General features: G+C 51.1%; 1 protein-coding gene across 1 annotated transcript in view; it reads right to left on the bottom strand.

The window, feature by feature from the left end:
* Positions 1–15,811, bottom strand: part of LOC140852916 (uncharacterized) — a 34,699-nt gene extending 18,888 nt beyond the window's left edge. Inside the window, exons 1-4 of the mRNA XM_073246829.1 lie at positions 15,601–15,811; positions 14,786–14,931; positions 13,512–13,577; positions 13,320–13,373 (exon numbers count right to left, since the gene is read on the bottom strand). Of these exons, the coding sequence (XP_073102930.1) occupies positions 13,320–13,373; positions 13,512–13,577; positions 14,786–14,931; positions 15,601–15,811 (477 nt within the window). The remainder of the gene's footprint in view (positions 1–13,319; positions 13,374–13,511; positions 13,578–14,785; positions 14,932–15,600) is intronic.
* Positions 15,812–16,487: the final 676 nt, after the last annotated feature.

Here is a 16,487-nt window from a genome sequence, read left to right on the forward strand (position 1 = left end):
TTGTCATGACTTGCCAGCGGATGGGAGAATCGCACGGTATCCGTCACAGGAAGTGGAGCAGGATCGTGGCCGTTATTGTGGCCTGCCAGGGAGTAGTGGAACTGCGCAGAATCCACCGCAGGAAGTGGAGCAGGATCGTGGCCGTTATTGTGGCCTGCCAGGGAATAGTGGAACTGCACGGAATCCGCCGCAGGAAGTGGAGCAGGATCGTGTTTGTTATTGTGGCCTGCCAGAGAGTGCAGATCCGTCGGCTGAAGTTCGGTCAGCGGACGGAGCCTGACTCCTGTAGGAGTTCGGGCGGAGTCTACTTGCGGTTGAAGTTGTTGGCGGAGTCCGGCTCCCGTAGGAGTCCGGACGAAGTCTGTCTGCAGCCGTTGGAGCCGAGGATGAAGTCCGGCTCCCGTAGGAGTCCGGGCGGAGTCTTCTTGCAATTGAAGTTAAAGGCGAAGTCCGACTCCCGTAGGAGATCGGACAAGGCTTACCGGCAGCTAATGTTGAGGACGGAGCCCAGCTTTTTTAGGAGTCCGGGTGGAGTCTACTTGCGGTTGAAATTGTTGGCGGAGTCTGGCTCCCGTAGGAGTCCGGATGAAGTCTGTCTGCAGCCGTTGGAGCCGAGGACGAAGCCCGGCTCCCGTAGGAGTCCGGGCGGAGTCTTCCTGCAATTGAAGTTAAAGGCGAAGTCCGGCTCCCGTAGGAGACCGGACAAGGCTTACAGGCAGCTGATGTTGAGGACGGAGCCCGGCTCCTGTAGGAGTCCGGGCGGAGTCTACTTGCGGTTGAAATTGTTGGCAGAGTCCGGCTCCCGTAGGAGTCTGGACGAAGTCTGTCTGCAGCCGTTGGAGCCGAGGATGAAGCCCCACTCCCGTAGGAGTCCGGGCGGAGTCTTCCTGCAATTGAAGTTAAAGGCGAAGTCCGGCTCCCGTAGGAGACCGGACAAGGCTTACCGACAGCTGATGTTGAGGACGAAGCCCGACTCCTGTAGGAGTCCGGGCGGAGTCTACTTGCGGTTGAAATTGTTGGCGGAGTCTGGCTCCCATAGGAGTCCGGACGAAGTCTGTCTGCAGCCGTTGGAGCCGAGGACGAAGCCCGGCTCCCGTAGGAGTCCGGGCGGAGTCTTCCTGCATTTGAAGTTAAAGGTGAAGTCCGGCTCCCGTAGGAGACCGGACAAGGCTTACCGGCAGCTGATGTTGAGGACGGAGCCCGGCTCCTGTAGGAGTCCAGGCGGAGTCCGGCTCTCGTAGGAGTCCGGACGAAGTCTGTCTGTAGCCGTTGGAATCGAGGATGAAGCCCGGCTCCCGTAGGAGTCCGGGCGGAGTCTTCCTACAACTGAAGTTAAAAGCGAAGTTCGGCTCCCGTAGGAGACCGGACAAGGCTTACCGGCAGCTGATGTTGAGGACAAAGCCCGGCTCCTGTAGGAGTCTGGGCGGAGTCTACTTGCGGTTGAAATTGTTGGCGGAGTCCAGCTCCCGTAGGAGTCCGGACGAAGTCTGTCTGCAGCCGTTGGAGCCGAGGACAAGACCCGGCTCCCGTAGGAGTCCGGGCGGAGTCTTCCTGCAATTGAAGTTAAAGGCAAAGTCCGGCTCCCGTAGGAGATCGGACAAGGCTTACCGACAGCTGATGTTGAGGACGGAGCCCGGCTCCTGTAGGAGTCCGGGCGGAGTCTACTTGCGGTTGAAATTGTTGGTGGAGTCCGCTCCCGTAGGAGTCCAGACGAAGTCTGTCTGCAGCCGTTGGAGCCGAGGATGAAGCCCGGCTACCATAGGAGTCCGGGCGGAGTCTTCCTGCAATTGAAGTTAAAGGTGAAGTCTGGCTCCCGTAGGAGACCGGACAAGGCTTACCGGCAGCTGATGTTGAGGACGGAGCCCAGCTCCTGTAGGAGTCCGGGCGGAGTCTACTTGCGGTTGAAATTGTTGGCGGAGTCCGGCTCCCGTAGGAGTCTGGACGAACCTTACCGGCGGTTGACGTTGGCGACGAAGCTCGGCTCCCGTAGGAGTCCGTGCGGACCTCCTGGAATCGATTCTGCTGAGGACTTCGGCTGTGGGTATTTTATACCCAACACCAGTCCCCCTACTTCCGAGTTTGAATTTTGAACGAAGGAAGTACAAAGAGAGATGGGCACAGCCGAAGCCGTCCCTTCGAATCCTGCACACTGCCGCCCCCAGATATTTTGGCATTAAATGTGTGCGTGCTGGAGTCTTTTCGGATCGGGGTGATACGAAGCGACCCTTCAAAATTCTCGCCGGTACACTGGCCCAGGTACGGCACCATAATGGCCCTGCTGATTCATCAGCCGCTTTTAGCCGCCTGCCAGGAGGAGTGGGACACGTGCCGGGTGCGGACTGGCTTGGGGGGATTCGCGATCATTATGGCACCGGATCCCAGGGTCTATTTAAATCCGTCCTCCCACCTTTAGGTGCCCTATTCCATTCCAGAGTTTCGACCAGTGTCTGCCTTCTCTTCGAGAGCCCTGTTTCAGTGGGCATCTTCTCGAGCCGTAGGTGTCTTCCAAATCGTCTCTGTCTTCGTCCCTCCGGTCCCTCAGAGCGATATATGTTAGTTCCAGCACCTTCAACCTTCTTTCCACCGCCTAGGGACCTCTTCTCTGTCATTATTTTTTTGCATCCCTCCGAGTTAGTTTCCTGTGGCCTCTCGTCCCCCCTTCTCTCCATCTTCTTAGGGACCTTTAGAGCCCTCCTTCGAAACTACTCGAAATATCTTCTGGCTCTTCTGCTCCCTGCAGTTTCGGGAGCTCTTCCGCCTCAAACCCCCAGGTCCCCGGCTCTGTAGACGAACCTGCGTCTGGGGCTGGGCTCCACCCAGTTTTCGTGTCGGGCGCCATTCCATGTTTCCTGACCTCGGAGGAACTCCTTCTGATAAGGGTTCAGTATGGAGTTCCTCTGGAGTACGACCTGAAGCTGCCTGGCCCTTCTGACCGGGCCAGCACTCCCCCTTCCGATCGTTTTTGTCTGTACCAGGAAGCATTCCGTGCCGGACTCCGGCTTCCGCTTCCTTCCTTTGTTGTTGCCCTCTTCCGCTTCTTAGACATCTCCTTGGCTTCCGTGGCCCCGAATTCTTTTAGGTTCTTGATAGGATTTGTCTCCCTCTGCCACGTAGTCGAGGTCCAACCGTCCCTCTCCTTGTTTAGGCACTTCTATACCTTCAAGCGCCATCCTTCGGCGAAGGACTGGTGGTACTTCTCCCTCCAGTTCGGCAAGAAGGGGTTGCTGAAAGGCACCCCTTCTTCGATCCACAATTGGAAGGAGAAATACCTCTTCGTCCACTGCCCGACCCTGAGACTGGGCCTGCCCCCTTGGGGCTCTCTGAGGGATTCTGTCTGCCGGGGAGGATGACCTTCAGGCTGCACGGAAGCTTCTAGCTTATTTCGCTCCTTCCCTTCCCAATTTTTTGAGGGAGCAGTTTCTTTTCAACATCGGCCTGAGTCCCCAGGATCCAGCGAGTATTCATCTTTTACCTTATCTTCTCTTTTCATGCCTTTCTTCTCTTCTTCTCTTTTTCTCCTCTGTTTCTTTCTTTCTTTCCCTTTCTTCTTTTCTTCTCTCTCTCTTTTTTTTTTTCGACCTTTGACTCTTGATTGATTGGTTTGCTTCTTTTTCTTCTTTCCTTTTCTCTTTCTCTTTCTTTTTCTTTTTTTTTAGGAATGGACGCCGAAGCAGCGCGGATGCTTGCCAGGGGCCTTAGGGCCCACAAGAGAAAGGGTGCCACGACCTCCGGATCGACGAAGAGGGCCAGGGTGGAGGAGTCGAGCCTGGCTGCACCCGTCCAGGTGGCCCCGACCATCGACATTCCCTCGGATGCCGAGCCAACGGCTCCCCGGGCCTCCTCGAGGAGTCCGCCGATCGGGGCCCCCATTTTGGGGGTCCGCTCCACGGAGGCGCCCATAGCCGAGAGGAAAAGAAGGAAATCGGTGGCCCGCAGGGCGAGTAGCCGTCGAACTGCCACGGACGAGTCCCTCTGCTCCGAAGAAGGGTCGGAGAATCCCTTCAACGATAGGGACTTGATCAGGCGGTTGATCGACGGTTGCATTCTACCTGACGTCGTTGAGAGGATCGACCGCGCCGATCCTGAGCAGTGGGCCTGGGACTCTTTGGGGTCCTTCCTTGAGGTAAGCGAGCCTTCGTTTACATGGCTACTCGGTTTTTGTTCTAATTCCCTGGCCGCCCTTGCAGATTGGGCACCAGCTTCTCACCTATATCGAGGCGATGAGTCGTGGGAGGAGGGACCTCCTCCAGGTGGAGGAACGCTGTCAGGCCGAGGTTGCTCACCTCCAAGCGAAGACGGCCGAAGTAGTCGCCCTTCAGGAGGCCCTGGAAAGAGAGAAACGAGCCCGGGAGGAGGAGAGGCAGACCTTGGAGGAGTCGGCGAGAAAGGCAGAGGCCAAGGTCGCCAACCTGGCCGAGCAAATCTCGATCCTGGTCTCGGAGGCCAGAGCCCTTGCGGTGGAGGAATTCAAGGCCTCCGCGGAGATGAGGGACCTGAAGGTCCAATTTGGCCAGGAAGCGTTCATTAAGGGGTTCGAGCTCTGCCAAGAGAAGGTGGCCAGAAAATTCCCAGAGCTCGACCTCAGCTTCCTAGGCGAGGAGTCTGAAGACGAGGCCGGTCCCTCGTCAGCCGCCACTGCTGTCGTAGCCTCCGCACCGGGGACGCCGAGTTCTCCACCCCCGCCCCTGAGGTCTGAGATCTCGATCTTGTACCTTTATTTCGTCATAATTTTTCTTTTCTGTTTGTCTTCAAAAATCATTCAATCAATAAAGTTGAATTTTTATTACGGACGGCTTCTCCTTCCCCCCCTCCTTCTCTCTGCTTTTCTTCCTGCAATGAGTCGTGCTTTGACACTTTTGCCTTCCGATGGCAGTGCCCTGCAGAAGCGCTCCCCCTGCCCCTGGGGGTCCCGCTGAAATCGACGATCCAGCGGCTGAAGAAGGAAGTCCTTCATCTGACAAAGAAGTTGAAGAAGACGGAAGGCGAGCTCCACAAATCGAGAGAAGGTCGCTCTGAAGCCACCGCTGAGGCCACCCACTTTCGGAATCTCCACGTGAAGGGGATCATGGAGTATAGCCGGAGGAAGGCAGACTTCGCAAAGGAACTCGAGGAATGCAAGAAGAGCGCCAGCAACCGAATTTGGGCTCAGGCCGCCAGGATCAGCGCCCTCAAGGTGGAACTATCAGCTACGAAGGAGAAGATCGACCAGCTAGAAGGAAATTCATCCCGGCTCTTGGCCCGGGTCGACGGTGACCAGGGGTGGTCGAAGAAGGTCTCCGACCTTCAGCGGCAGCTTCAGGACGCCGAGGTGAGCCACGACATGCATCGGGCTAGCTGGTGCAGGCAGGTGGAAGAATATAAAGGGAGATTCAGGGCTGCGGCCGACGAAGTCATCCGTCTCCAGAGGCAGCTGGCTAGTAGGGCACAGCTTACTTCCGCCCAGAGATTCTGACGAGCTCCAAGCCCTAAGAGGAACCGTTGAGGGGATTTCTGTCTCCCTCGGGGAAAAGACAGCTGAGCTGCAACAACTAAGATCCAGCTGGCATACGAGTAGCGGGCCGTCACGGAGCGGAGGCAGAATCCGAGGTCTTGAGGAAGAGGCATCGAGAGGCGGAAGCTGAGAGCCAGCGACTTCGTCGGGCACTCCAGGATGCGCTGTAGAAAAGGGGAGAGCTAGAAGAAGAAATTGAGAATCTGAGGCAGTCCTGGTTAAGGGACGGAGTAGATAATTCTAGGTCGGAGGGAGCAGGGCCTCTTAGATCTCTTTTCATCTTCTGTCTTTTCATGTATTTACTTCTTTTTTGTCATTTTGCCTTTCTTTCCTTGGCCTTCGGGCTTTGTAGCGTGTATATCGAAATGGAATGAAAAGGGTTTTTGTGTTACCTCGTCCGCGCGTTGCACTAAATTGCCATCCGCCGAACTTTTCTTGTCGTTTGACTTGTCTGATGTAGACATCGTTAGGGGGGCCCTGGTCGTCGATGCGTTAGCTCGCCTTTCTCGTCGTACATGGCCGCAAGCCCGAGCTTGGCCGTCCGGGCTCCGCATTATTTCGAGATGTCGTTGTCCTTCCTAACCGGTGTCGAAAGTCTTTTTAGCGACCGGAGGTGTTCGGTAGGAACTCTCCGTTTCAGTTGGGATGAAGTCCTTTAGGTCTTTTGGTGTGGTTCATCCTTCATCTGTTCCCGTCGTAGTTCGTCATCCTTCCTTTTTAATTTTTCTCCTCTTCTCGGAGTGAGGCCTTCCCCCCGCTTTTCGCGGGGTTGCATAGGAGCGAGGAGGTGCCGATGAGGGGCTTTTTCCTTTCACCCGATCTTGTTGGGTGGCTGGGCTTTGCAACCATCAGCTCTTGCTGCAGAAGTCGTGGGTGGACCTGGCTCCCGTAGGAGTCAGGGTGGAATCTTCCTTGACGTCGTGTACGGAGCCCGGACTCCCGTAGGAGTCCGGGTGGAGTCTTCCTTGGCATCGTGGACGGAGCCGGCTCCCGTAGGAGTCCGGGGAGCTTCCTTGGCGTTGTGGACGGAGCCCGCTCCCGTGGGAGTCGGGCCTTCCACTTTGCTCGAGCCAGGGGAGGTTCTCCTCCCTTTCTGGCTTGGCTGTGGGGGTGCGTTAGGGCGCTGTAAGGCCTCTCCCCCGTCCGGTCTAAAAGAACCGGGCCTTCGACTTTGCTCATGTCAGGATGAGGTTCTCCTCCTGTTCCTGACATGGCTGTGGGGGCACATTAGGGGCCTGTAAGGCCTCTCCCCCCATCCGGTCTAAAAGAACCGGGCCTTTGACTTTGCTCATTCAGGACGAGGTTCTCCTCCTGTTCCTGACATGGCTGTGGGGGCACATTAGGGCACTGTAAGGCCTCTCCCCCCATCCGGTCTAAAAGAACCGGGACCTTTGACTTTGCTCATGTCAGGACGAGGTTCTCCTCCTGTTCCTGACATGGCTGTGGGGCACATTAGGGCGCTGTAAGGCCTCTCCCCCATCCGGTCTAAAAGAACCGGGCCTTTGACTTTGCTCATGTCAGGACGAGGTTCTCCTCCTGTTCCTGACATGGCTGTGGGGGCACATTAGGCACTGTAAGGCCTCTCCCCCGATCCGATTTCGAGATAGTCGACTTTCATTTCAGGTATGTTAGGATGGGGTTCTCCCCTGTTCCTAACATAACTTTGTTTCAGGCATTTGGAGGGGTCTTATCCAGTCGTAATAAATCCACACCAGATGGGAAGAGTATGTCAAGTAGAAAGAAATTTAGATTCAAGGTGAAATCGTAAGTGATATATTTACAGATTTTTCGAGTTCCACGGTCCGGGTGGCCCGCTCCTCCTTGAGGCCCTCCGGTGATGGAGTCGATGGTCCCGATGGGAGGCGGTCCCCGGGTTGCTCCTCCCTTCTTGGCGGTTCAGGCTGCGGAAGGGCCCTTGGCGATCTCCTCTACCCTCAGGCCTGCGACGGATGAACCTGTCGAGTCGATCTCGCCGAATGAGCTCCTCATCTCGTCCCGGAGCTGGATGCATTCCTCTGTGTCGTGGCCGTGGTCGCGGTGGTAGAGGCAGAACTTGTTGGGGTTCGCTTCTCGGGGTGTGTGCACATCCTCTCCGGCCTAGGGAGCTGCTCCCTGACCTCCATCAGCACCTGGGCCTTTGAGGCGTTGAGGGGGGCGTAGTTGCAGAATCTCCCTGGTGGGGAACCCGCCAGAACCCCGCGATCCGGGCTTCCTCGCCTGCGCGCCCGGGGTGGAGTATGGGCGCGCTTATGCCCAGGAGGGGATCGAGAACGCAACCGGGCTTCCTTTGGCCTTTTTAATTGCGGGCTTACTCGAGTCTCCCGCTTGCCGCTCCCTCGCCGTCTCTTCATCCTTCATTTTGAAGGCTTCTTCCGCTCGGGCGTATCCTTCAGCCCAGCCAGCAAATCAGCAAAATCCCTGGGATACTTCTTCTCCAGGAGAACAAAAGATCATTCTTCTGAAGGTCGCCTTTCAGGGCGGCCATGCGACTGATTGGTCCAAGTTCCGGACCTCCAGCGCCGCGATGTTGAAGCGGTTGATGTAGGCCCATATGGACTCCCCTCCCTCTGCTTGATGTTGATGAGGGACTCCGAACCCTTCCGGGGGCGCCGGACTGCTGACAAAATGGGCCACAAATTGGTGGCTCATTTGATCGAAGGAAAAGATGGTACCCGATTTCAAAGCCGAGTACCAGTTCCTTGCCGCTCCCTTCAAGGTGGATGGGAAGGCCCGCATAGAATGACATCAGGAGCACCGTGAAGCAGCATCATCGTCCGGAAGGCCTCCAGATGATCAACCGGGTCCGAAGTTCCATCGTAGCTTACGAACTGGGAAAACTTGAAGTTTGGCGGGATCAGTTCCTGCATGATCATTTGGGAGAAGGGAGGGTCAGTACAAATATCCTCACCATAAGCGGGAGGCGCATGGCGGAGTTCTTCGATCCCCGGTTCATCTCCTGGAGCCTCCGGTCCAGGAAATCCTCTCGACTTCGAGTCTCGAGGGTTCTTTGGCAGAACAGGGGCAGGGATCTTCCAGGGGTGGAGTCGTGGTCTGATTGAGGGCTCTCTACCCTCGGGTTCATTTTCCCAAGAAGGACGGGCGGTTGGCCCAGATGGCCCGCCCCGCCGTCGGATTCTGGTGTTCCGGGATGCCCTTACCGGGCGTACCGATGCCTGCGGCTGCTGCTGCTGCATAGCTTGCACAGCTTCGGTGAGGCCTCTGACCTGCTGCGCCAGCAGGTCAAACTGCTCCGCGCCGACCGCCGCCGCCGGAGGAGGAGGAGGAGGTTGAGAAACAGGAGGGGAGGTCGGAGCCTGAGATCTGGCCGCGGAGGCCGTGGACCGCCGCGTGGATGCCTTGCGAGGAGGCATCAAGTACGGATCCCGTGGTGGAAAACAAGGAGTGGGTGTCGGAGGAGACGATCGGAGGTGGATTCGCTGAGCGCTCCTTTAAGAACAAGGGTGCTGCGAAGACACAGGGCCCTTCCTCTAGCGTCAATCCTGTTGGTGCAAAAATCTGCTTGCGCCGGAGAAGCTGGAGTCGAGGAAGTCGCGGTCGCCGCCGGGACCTGCAAAGGAAGTCTAAACCGGAGGTGGGGTTGCTCCGGCAAGACCCTCCGACGCTCAAGTCAGTTCTCTGCCTCAACAAGAATGGAGTGCTCGAACGGAGAATTTAGCAGAGTTTTTAGATAAAAAAGACGAGAGCTTGTAGAATAACGTATCTGGAGCCCCCTTTTATAGGCGGAGGGGACAGTAACCTGATAGCGACATCTGTAACCGTCTGGCAGTGGGCTGCCCAAGGTCAGGTGGAGTTTGCTGCGAAGAGTAGTGGGGTGGACCCATGGCTATCACCGGGGAGTGCCACGTGGAGTCTGTCGCGGGGAGTGGAGCGGCGTCTGTTGCCACGACTTGCCAGCGGATGGGAGAATTGCGCGGTATCCGTCGCAGGAAATGGAGCAGGATCGTGGCCGTTATTGTGGCCTGCCAGGGAGTAGTGGAACTGCGCGAAATCCGTCGTAGGGAGTGGAGCAGAGCTGCGGCCGTTACTGCGGCCTGTCGGGGAGTGATGGAGCTGCGCGGAATCCGCCGCAGGAAGTGGAGCAGGATCGTGGCCGTTATTGTGGCCTGCCAGGGAGTGCAGATCCGTCGGCCGAAGTTCAGCAGCGGACGGAGCCCGGCTCCTGTAGGAGTCCGGGCGGAGTCTGCTTGCGGTTGGAGTTGTTGGCGGAGTCCGGCTCCCGTAGGAGTCCGGACGAAGTCTGTCTGCAGCCGTTGGAGTCGAGGACGAAGCCCGGCTCCCGTAGGAGTCCGGGCGGAGTCTTCCTGCAATTAAAGCTTAAGGCGAAGTCCGGTTCCCGTAGGAGACCGGACAAGGCTTACCGACAGCTGATGTTGGGGACGGAGCCCGGCTCCTGTAGGAGTCCGGGCGGAGTCTCCTTACGGTTGAAGTTGTTGGCGGAGTCCGACTCCCGTAGGAGTCCGGACGAAGTCTGTCTGCAGCCGTTGGAGTCGAGGATGAAGCCCGGCTCCCGTAGGAGTCCGGGCGGAGTCTTCCTGCAATTGAAGTTAAAGACGAAGTCCGGCTCCCGTAGGAGACCGGACAAGGCTTACTGGCAGCTGATGTTGAGGACGGAGCCCGGCTCCTGTAGGAGTCCGGGCGGAGTCTCCTTGCGGTTGAAGTTGTTGGCGGAGTCCGGCTCCCGTAGGAGTCCGGACGAAGTCTGTCTGCAGCCGTTGGAGTCGAGGATGAAGCCCGGCTCCCGTAGGAGTCTGGGTGGAGTCTTCCTGCGATTGAAGTTAAAGGCGAAGTCCGGCTCCCGTAGGAGATCGGACAAGGCTTACTGGTAGCTGATGTTGAGGACGGAGCCCGGCTCCTGTAGGAGTCCGAGCGGAGTCTCCTTGCGGTTGAAGTTGTTGGCGAAGTCCGGCTCCCGTAGGAGTCCGGACGAACCTTACCGGTGGTTGACGTTGGCGACGAAGCCCGGCTCCCGTAGGAGTCCGGACGAACCTCCTGGAGCCGATTCTGCTGAGGACTTCGGCTGTGGGTATTTTATACCCAACACCTCCCATATATTTATTTATTTCTAATATTTATTTTTCATTAAAAAATTTTAATTTTAATATTTTTAAAAATAAATTATCACCTCTTTTCCTCTTTTATTTCCTCTATCTAATTTTTTGATCTTAATGTGCCCTTCAACCTCCTCCATGCATTCGCCGCTCTTCTTTTCCCTCTTTTATAGGTCTCCCCGTTCGTTTCACCCACCATCGTTCTCCTCAACTCTGCTACTCCCATATATCCATTCATTTCTGACATTTATTTTCCATCGTTGTCCATCTGTTCTTTCATTCTTGATATCCATTCATTCGTTCATTGCTTGCATTTTCCATCGTCATCTGTCAGTCCATTTATTCTCTCGAGATTGATGGTGTTTGTCTCTTCTCAACATCTATTAGTCCAATCAAGCGGGCTCCCATAGAAAGCAGCTCTCGTTGCATCATTGCCAAATGCCCCAATTCCCATGCTCTTAGCGCTTATTGGCTTCCATCATCGTCTTTTATTTTTAGTATTAAAAATCAAATAATATTTTTATCATAAAAAAATATAAAAAAATAAATTTATTTACATCTAATTAATATTATCCAACGTAAAATATATCATTTCATCCAATTGATCTATATAATTATTATTTTTTAATATATATTTAATATCAAGAGGTTATTTTTTTTATTTAAAAATTTTGAATAATAAAAATGCTGATGTTTTTTAAAAAGATTATAACATTCTATATTAATATTATGATATTCTACGTCAATAATATATATAAGATGATATAATTTTTTTTTAAATAATAAAATATTTTCATTATTCAAATTTTTAAATAAAAAAAATTATTTATAAACATTAAATATACATTGAAAAGTGGTTGAACAAAAATATTTCTCTTATATTATGATATTTTAGACTATATTATGACATCTTGAGTTATATTATGTCACGAATGTCATAATTTTTTTAAAAAAATAAAAATATTTTTATCATATAAAATTTTTAAATAAAAAAATTAATTTATAGATATTAGATACATATTAAAAAGTAATGACTATGTAGACAATCAGATCGTATATTATACGTTGGATTTTCTTGATGCACAAAGAATTTCTTGTATGTTAAGCTGATCTAAAGACTTCGGCGAGGAGCAATTCTTTGCAATCTGTCTGCGGTGTAGAAAATTACACATCGTGCGTGATTTGCCCATGCGCAAGCAATATTGGTGGGAAAAAAAAAATTTTTTTTTGATCGGCCTCATGGATGGACTGTTAAATGGGCCGCGTCAGTCACTGAAAAGATGGGCTGTTAGTTAGTGTTAGAGAAATTTTTTGTGCACCACGCACGCACGATAATTAGATCAAGTATGGAGCTTATGAAAAAAAAAATTATTTTTTCATGCGCTGTGCTACGCAAGTGAGCCGATCATCATCTGTGGTGCGTGCCTTCCACACCGTGTGCGCGGTGCACAAAGAATTTCTCGTTAGTGTTAACCCATTTTAGGCTTCGTTGTCGTCAATCCGGTTGTCGATCATAGACTTGCATGAGTGCATGACTCATCCATCTCACCTCATTAATTATAGATTTATTAGACAGCTAATTGTCATCGTTTCGCTCGAACCATGCATGGGGGAAAATGGAAGCCCAAAACATATATCTACGATTTGACTTTGCAAATAAACGAGAATGTTGGATTAGGTCACTTTTCATTTGATTTACCACAATATTAAATGACATATGACCTGATTCAAGTTATAAACTCTACAAGGAGTTATGTGGACCTATGTTTAATTTTATATTAACTATATATTAAATAGATTTTGAATATTTACATGCAATCGAAGAACCTAACTAATATTTTTGAGCTAGTCTTTTTTTTAGTGAGCTTCTGTATTACTACAAATGATATTAGAACTAATCGGGCCATAGCTCATCTGAATCAAAAAACAATATAGCACAAATTTATTTTGGATGATCATACACTAATACAGAAAAAGACTATGGCAGCAGTCAACAATCGCTGTCATACCAAAAAAATCACTGTCATAGCTTACAGTAGTGGTTTCACAACCGCTGCCACTGTCACCGTCGTCGTAGGTGTGGCAGCAGTTGTTGCAGCGGTTGATATAACCGCTGTCATATACTGGGTATAACAGTGGTTATTCAACCACTGCTATAGCTTGCAATATAGTAATAATTTATCAACCGCTGCTATAGAAGCTATCGCAACGGTTAGTTAATCACTGCTGTAGAATCTATAGTAGCGGTTGTATAACCGCTATTATATCATTTCTATAGCAGCGGTTAGTTAACCATTGTTATAGTGTATAGCAGCGGTTATTTAACCACTGCTATACAATATTATGTAGTGGTTATGGAACCGCTGCCATAGATTATGGCAGCGATTGTCCAACTGCTGTCATAAATCAATGGCAGCAGTTGGCATGGACCAACGGCAGCGATTGGTACGGATACAGCAACAATTGTGAATAATAATGCAGGATTGTATCTCAAATACTCAAATTATATTACTGATCAAATTGTATTATAATATTTTTAAAATAAAAATAAGATATATCAAAAATCTTTCAAATCAAAATCTTTTTCTCTAAATATCTCGTCATCCACTAGGAGGGGCTGAAGCAGGATCGAGAGAGACTAGAGTAGGAGTTAGAGATCTAGCTGGAGCTGGAATTGGAGGGGCTAAAGCTGAAACGCTAGCTAACATGTCCTAAATGCTTGATAAATCAGCTCCAAAATGAGTGGAGAGCTAACTCACCATAGCGGATATGACGCTCTGTAGCTGAGATACGCGCTCCTGAGCCTGAGCTGCCTGCACCAAGGCCTCATCAAGATGTTTCCGACTGACGACCTCAGAAGCATGTGAGAAGACGCTCGTCTCAGATCAGTAGTTCGTCGGTGTATGTCCGGACCTGCAATAAATCCTCCCAGAGTGCTCAGATCCCAAGACCTGAGACAAATGGTCATGGGGGCTGGAGGTATCTGGACCCTCACTCACAAATGCATCTAACTGCTCCTATAATTACAAATTCAAATAAAATATTATAAGAAATGCTATAATATAAATTATACTAATCATATTCCAGTTATTACTTATAAAAATCCTTCCGATCGCAATGTTCATCGGCTTGCCCTTCTTGTCCGTATGACTCGATCGAAAGACGATGCTATGGGCGGGCATCACCCCCTCTCTCGTCAGCTATAACAATTAATCAGCTTATTAGAAACACATAAAAAGATAACTTCTCAATAACTTGTAAACTAAAGGATTAGAATTCATTATCTCTTTATGCACACGACTAGCTATAGACTCATGGCTCAAAGTGTGTTTGTACTCCTGAGCAGTCGATTCTTTCAATTCTGATGAGATGCAATCTAAAAAGTATTTAGATCCCATAAGTTAAAATTAAATACAATTAACAGTATAATAAAAAATTTATAAATTATAAATTAAACTTGAAAGTTCTGGCTCCTTCAATATCTGACCATCTCCTCCCATTGACTCGGGAGACAGTCCTGGATCCAAGGAACAAGCTCCTCCTCAGTATCCCTATGGTGCTTTAGCCACCCTCTATGGAGCTTGATCTTGTAGTTCTTGCACAACTCTCTAATCTTCTACAGTCAGATATCTCGAACCCTCTCATGAGCTAGGAAGTCGTACCTCCTCAGCATAAAGTTATCAGAAGTCAGTTACAAAATTATTCTAATCAAACATAGTGTAAACATATCATATGCATATATATAATTAAGATACACTTACCCAAATTTTTTCCCACACCGATCCTTGACATCGGGATCCATCAATTGCTAGTCTACGAGCACTACGGGAATGATATCAGACTGCCTCACAAGCACTCCGAAAAAAGAATGCATCTTCCATGCGGTCTCTCCTACTGACCTCCTCTCCTAATCATACTCCAACCTCCTCTCCTAATCATACTTCACCATGATCTGATGCTGGCAGTTTCACACATACGGCATGCGTGTAGGATCGCAAAATATCTTATTGGATGATGCATCTGTAATAAAAATATATTACGAATATATAAGAGTGTGCAATAACTATATAAAAAATAAATAAATAATTGACACAATAAAAATCTACTCTCATTGGGATTGTGCGACATGGATGCTAGTGGAGCCAGATCGATGGGTGGAGTATGAGCCGGAGATGTGACTGCCAGTGGAGGCTCAAATATACCGATGGGAGAAAGATGTGCCTACGAAGCCAAAGTCGAGGTCGATGCGGTGGGACGAGTATGTGTCTCCGAAGCCGATGCGAATGCAGAGGTGGATGCGGAGGTGGAGCTCCGCATAACCCGTCGAGGGGTGGAGGTGAAAGTTTGATGGCGTTTCGATGCCATCGTGACCTGTAATGTTAATGAACATTAACAAATATAACATATTATTGAACAATAATATTAATAGAATATAAATAAATAAATATTTATATTTATATCAGAATATTGAACTCATCGTCTATTGGCTCTACAATATGGATATCACCATCGCTCCTGACAAAAGTATCTAGGACCTTGACAATACTAGGTAAGTTTAATCACATCTAATATGTACCCAAAAAATAAATGAGATAACTACGATGGAATTTTCTACAATAGAACAAAGAACGCCATAATAACAATAAAAAATTAATGCATTTTTGAACTGCCCAAATGGAGCATTCAAAAGCCATTCACAGAGTCTGATTTGGGGACTTTGTGACCATCTCTTGAATGAAAGTCTAAGGTTACATCAATGGATGCATTAAATCACTATCATGTATTTCTCTATAAAAATATAGAGATGTACTCAGATCTCGATCCGGATCTCGATCCGAATCTTGACCAGGATCCCGACCTAGATCCTGGACCAGATCTGAGTCAACCTGGATCGGATCTCAGACCGGATCTATATCTGGATCCTAATTATTATTATTTTTATTATAATTATTATTTGATAATAATATAATAAAATTTATTTTATTACAACACCCCATCCTCCCAACCATCGCCCCCTGACCCATTGCCATCGCACCCAACCCCCGTGCCACCCCACCCCATGCCGCCCCTCCCCGTCCTCCGCCCCACCCCCCATGCCACCCCACACCATGTCGCATCGCCTCTTCGCTCGTGCCCCCACCCCCTGCGGCCCCCGTCCCCTGTGGCCCTCGTCCTTCGCCCCACCCCCGTGCCACCCCACCCCATGCTGTGCCGGCCCTCCGCTCGCACCCCCCACCTCGACGGCCCCCATCCCCTACAGTCCCCATCCTTCGCCCCACCCCCCCGCATCGCCCCTCCGCTTGCACCCCCCACCCCCTACGGCCCCAGTCCTCCGCCCCACCCCTGACGTCGCCCCTCCGCTTACGCCCTCCCACCCCTACGTCCCCCATCCCAACTCCCGTCCTCCGCCCCACCCCCCATGCCACCCCACCCCGTGGTGCCCCTATGCCACCCACCCCCCACGGCCCCCACCCTCTCTTCCATCCTCCGCTCCACCCCCTGGCCTGCTCTGCTCACGCCCCCTACCCCCTCGCTCCTCCCTTGCCTGTGGAGCCACAAAAAAAAAGGGTTACCGTGCAGCAGCGGTGGCAACGGCAGTAGCAGCGATGGCGGTGATGATGGAGAGGACCGACGGTGGAGAAGAGGGAGGTGGGGCTGAGAGGGTCGAAGCCGGCGACGGCACTAGAGGGAGGGGACAATGGCGGGTGAGCTGGCAGTGGGGCACAGGTAGGGTTCGGATAGAAGAGAGAGAATTAAGCGTGAAATGAAGAAGAGAGGGCGCGAACCTTGAAAAATTTTCAAACCTATGGTAGCAGTTTTTAAATCTCTGCTATAGATCAATGGCAGCGATTATCAACCGCTGCAATAGACATTTAGTAGTGGTTGAGGCAACAACTACTATAGATCTATAGCAGTGGTCTTTAGAA

Source organism: Elaeis guineensis, chromosome 12, assembly GCF_000442705.2.
Source record: "Elaeis guineensis isolate ETL-2024a chromosome 12, EG11, whole genome shotgun sequence".
Lineage (NCBI taxonomy): Eukaryota > Viridiplantae > Streptophyta > Magnoliopsida > Arecales > Arecaceae > Elaeis > Elaeis guineensis.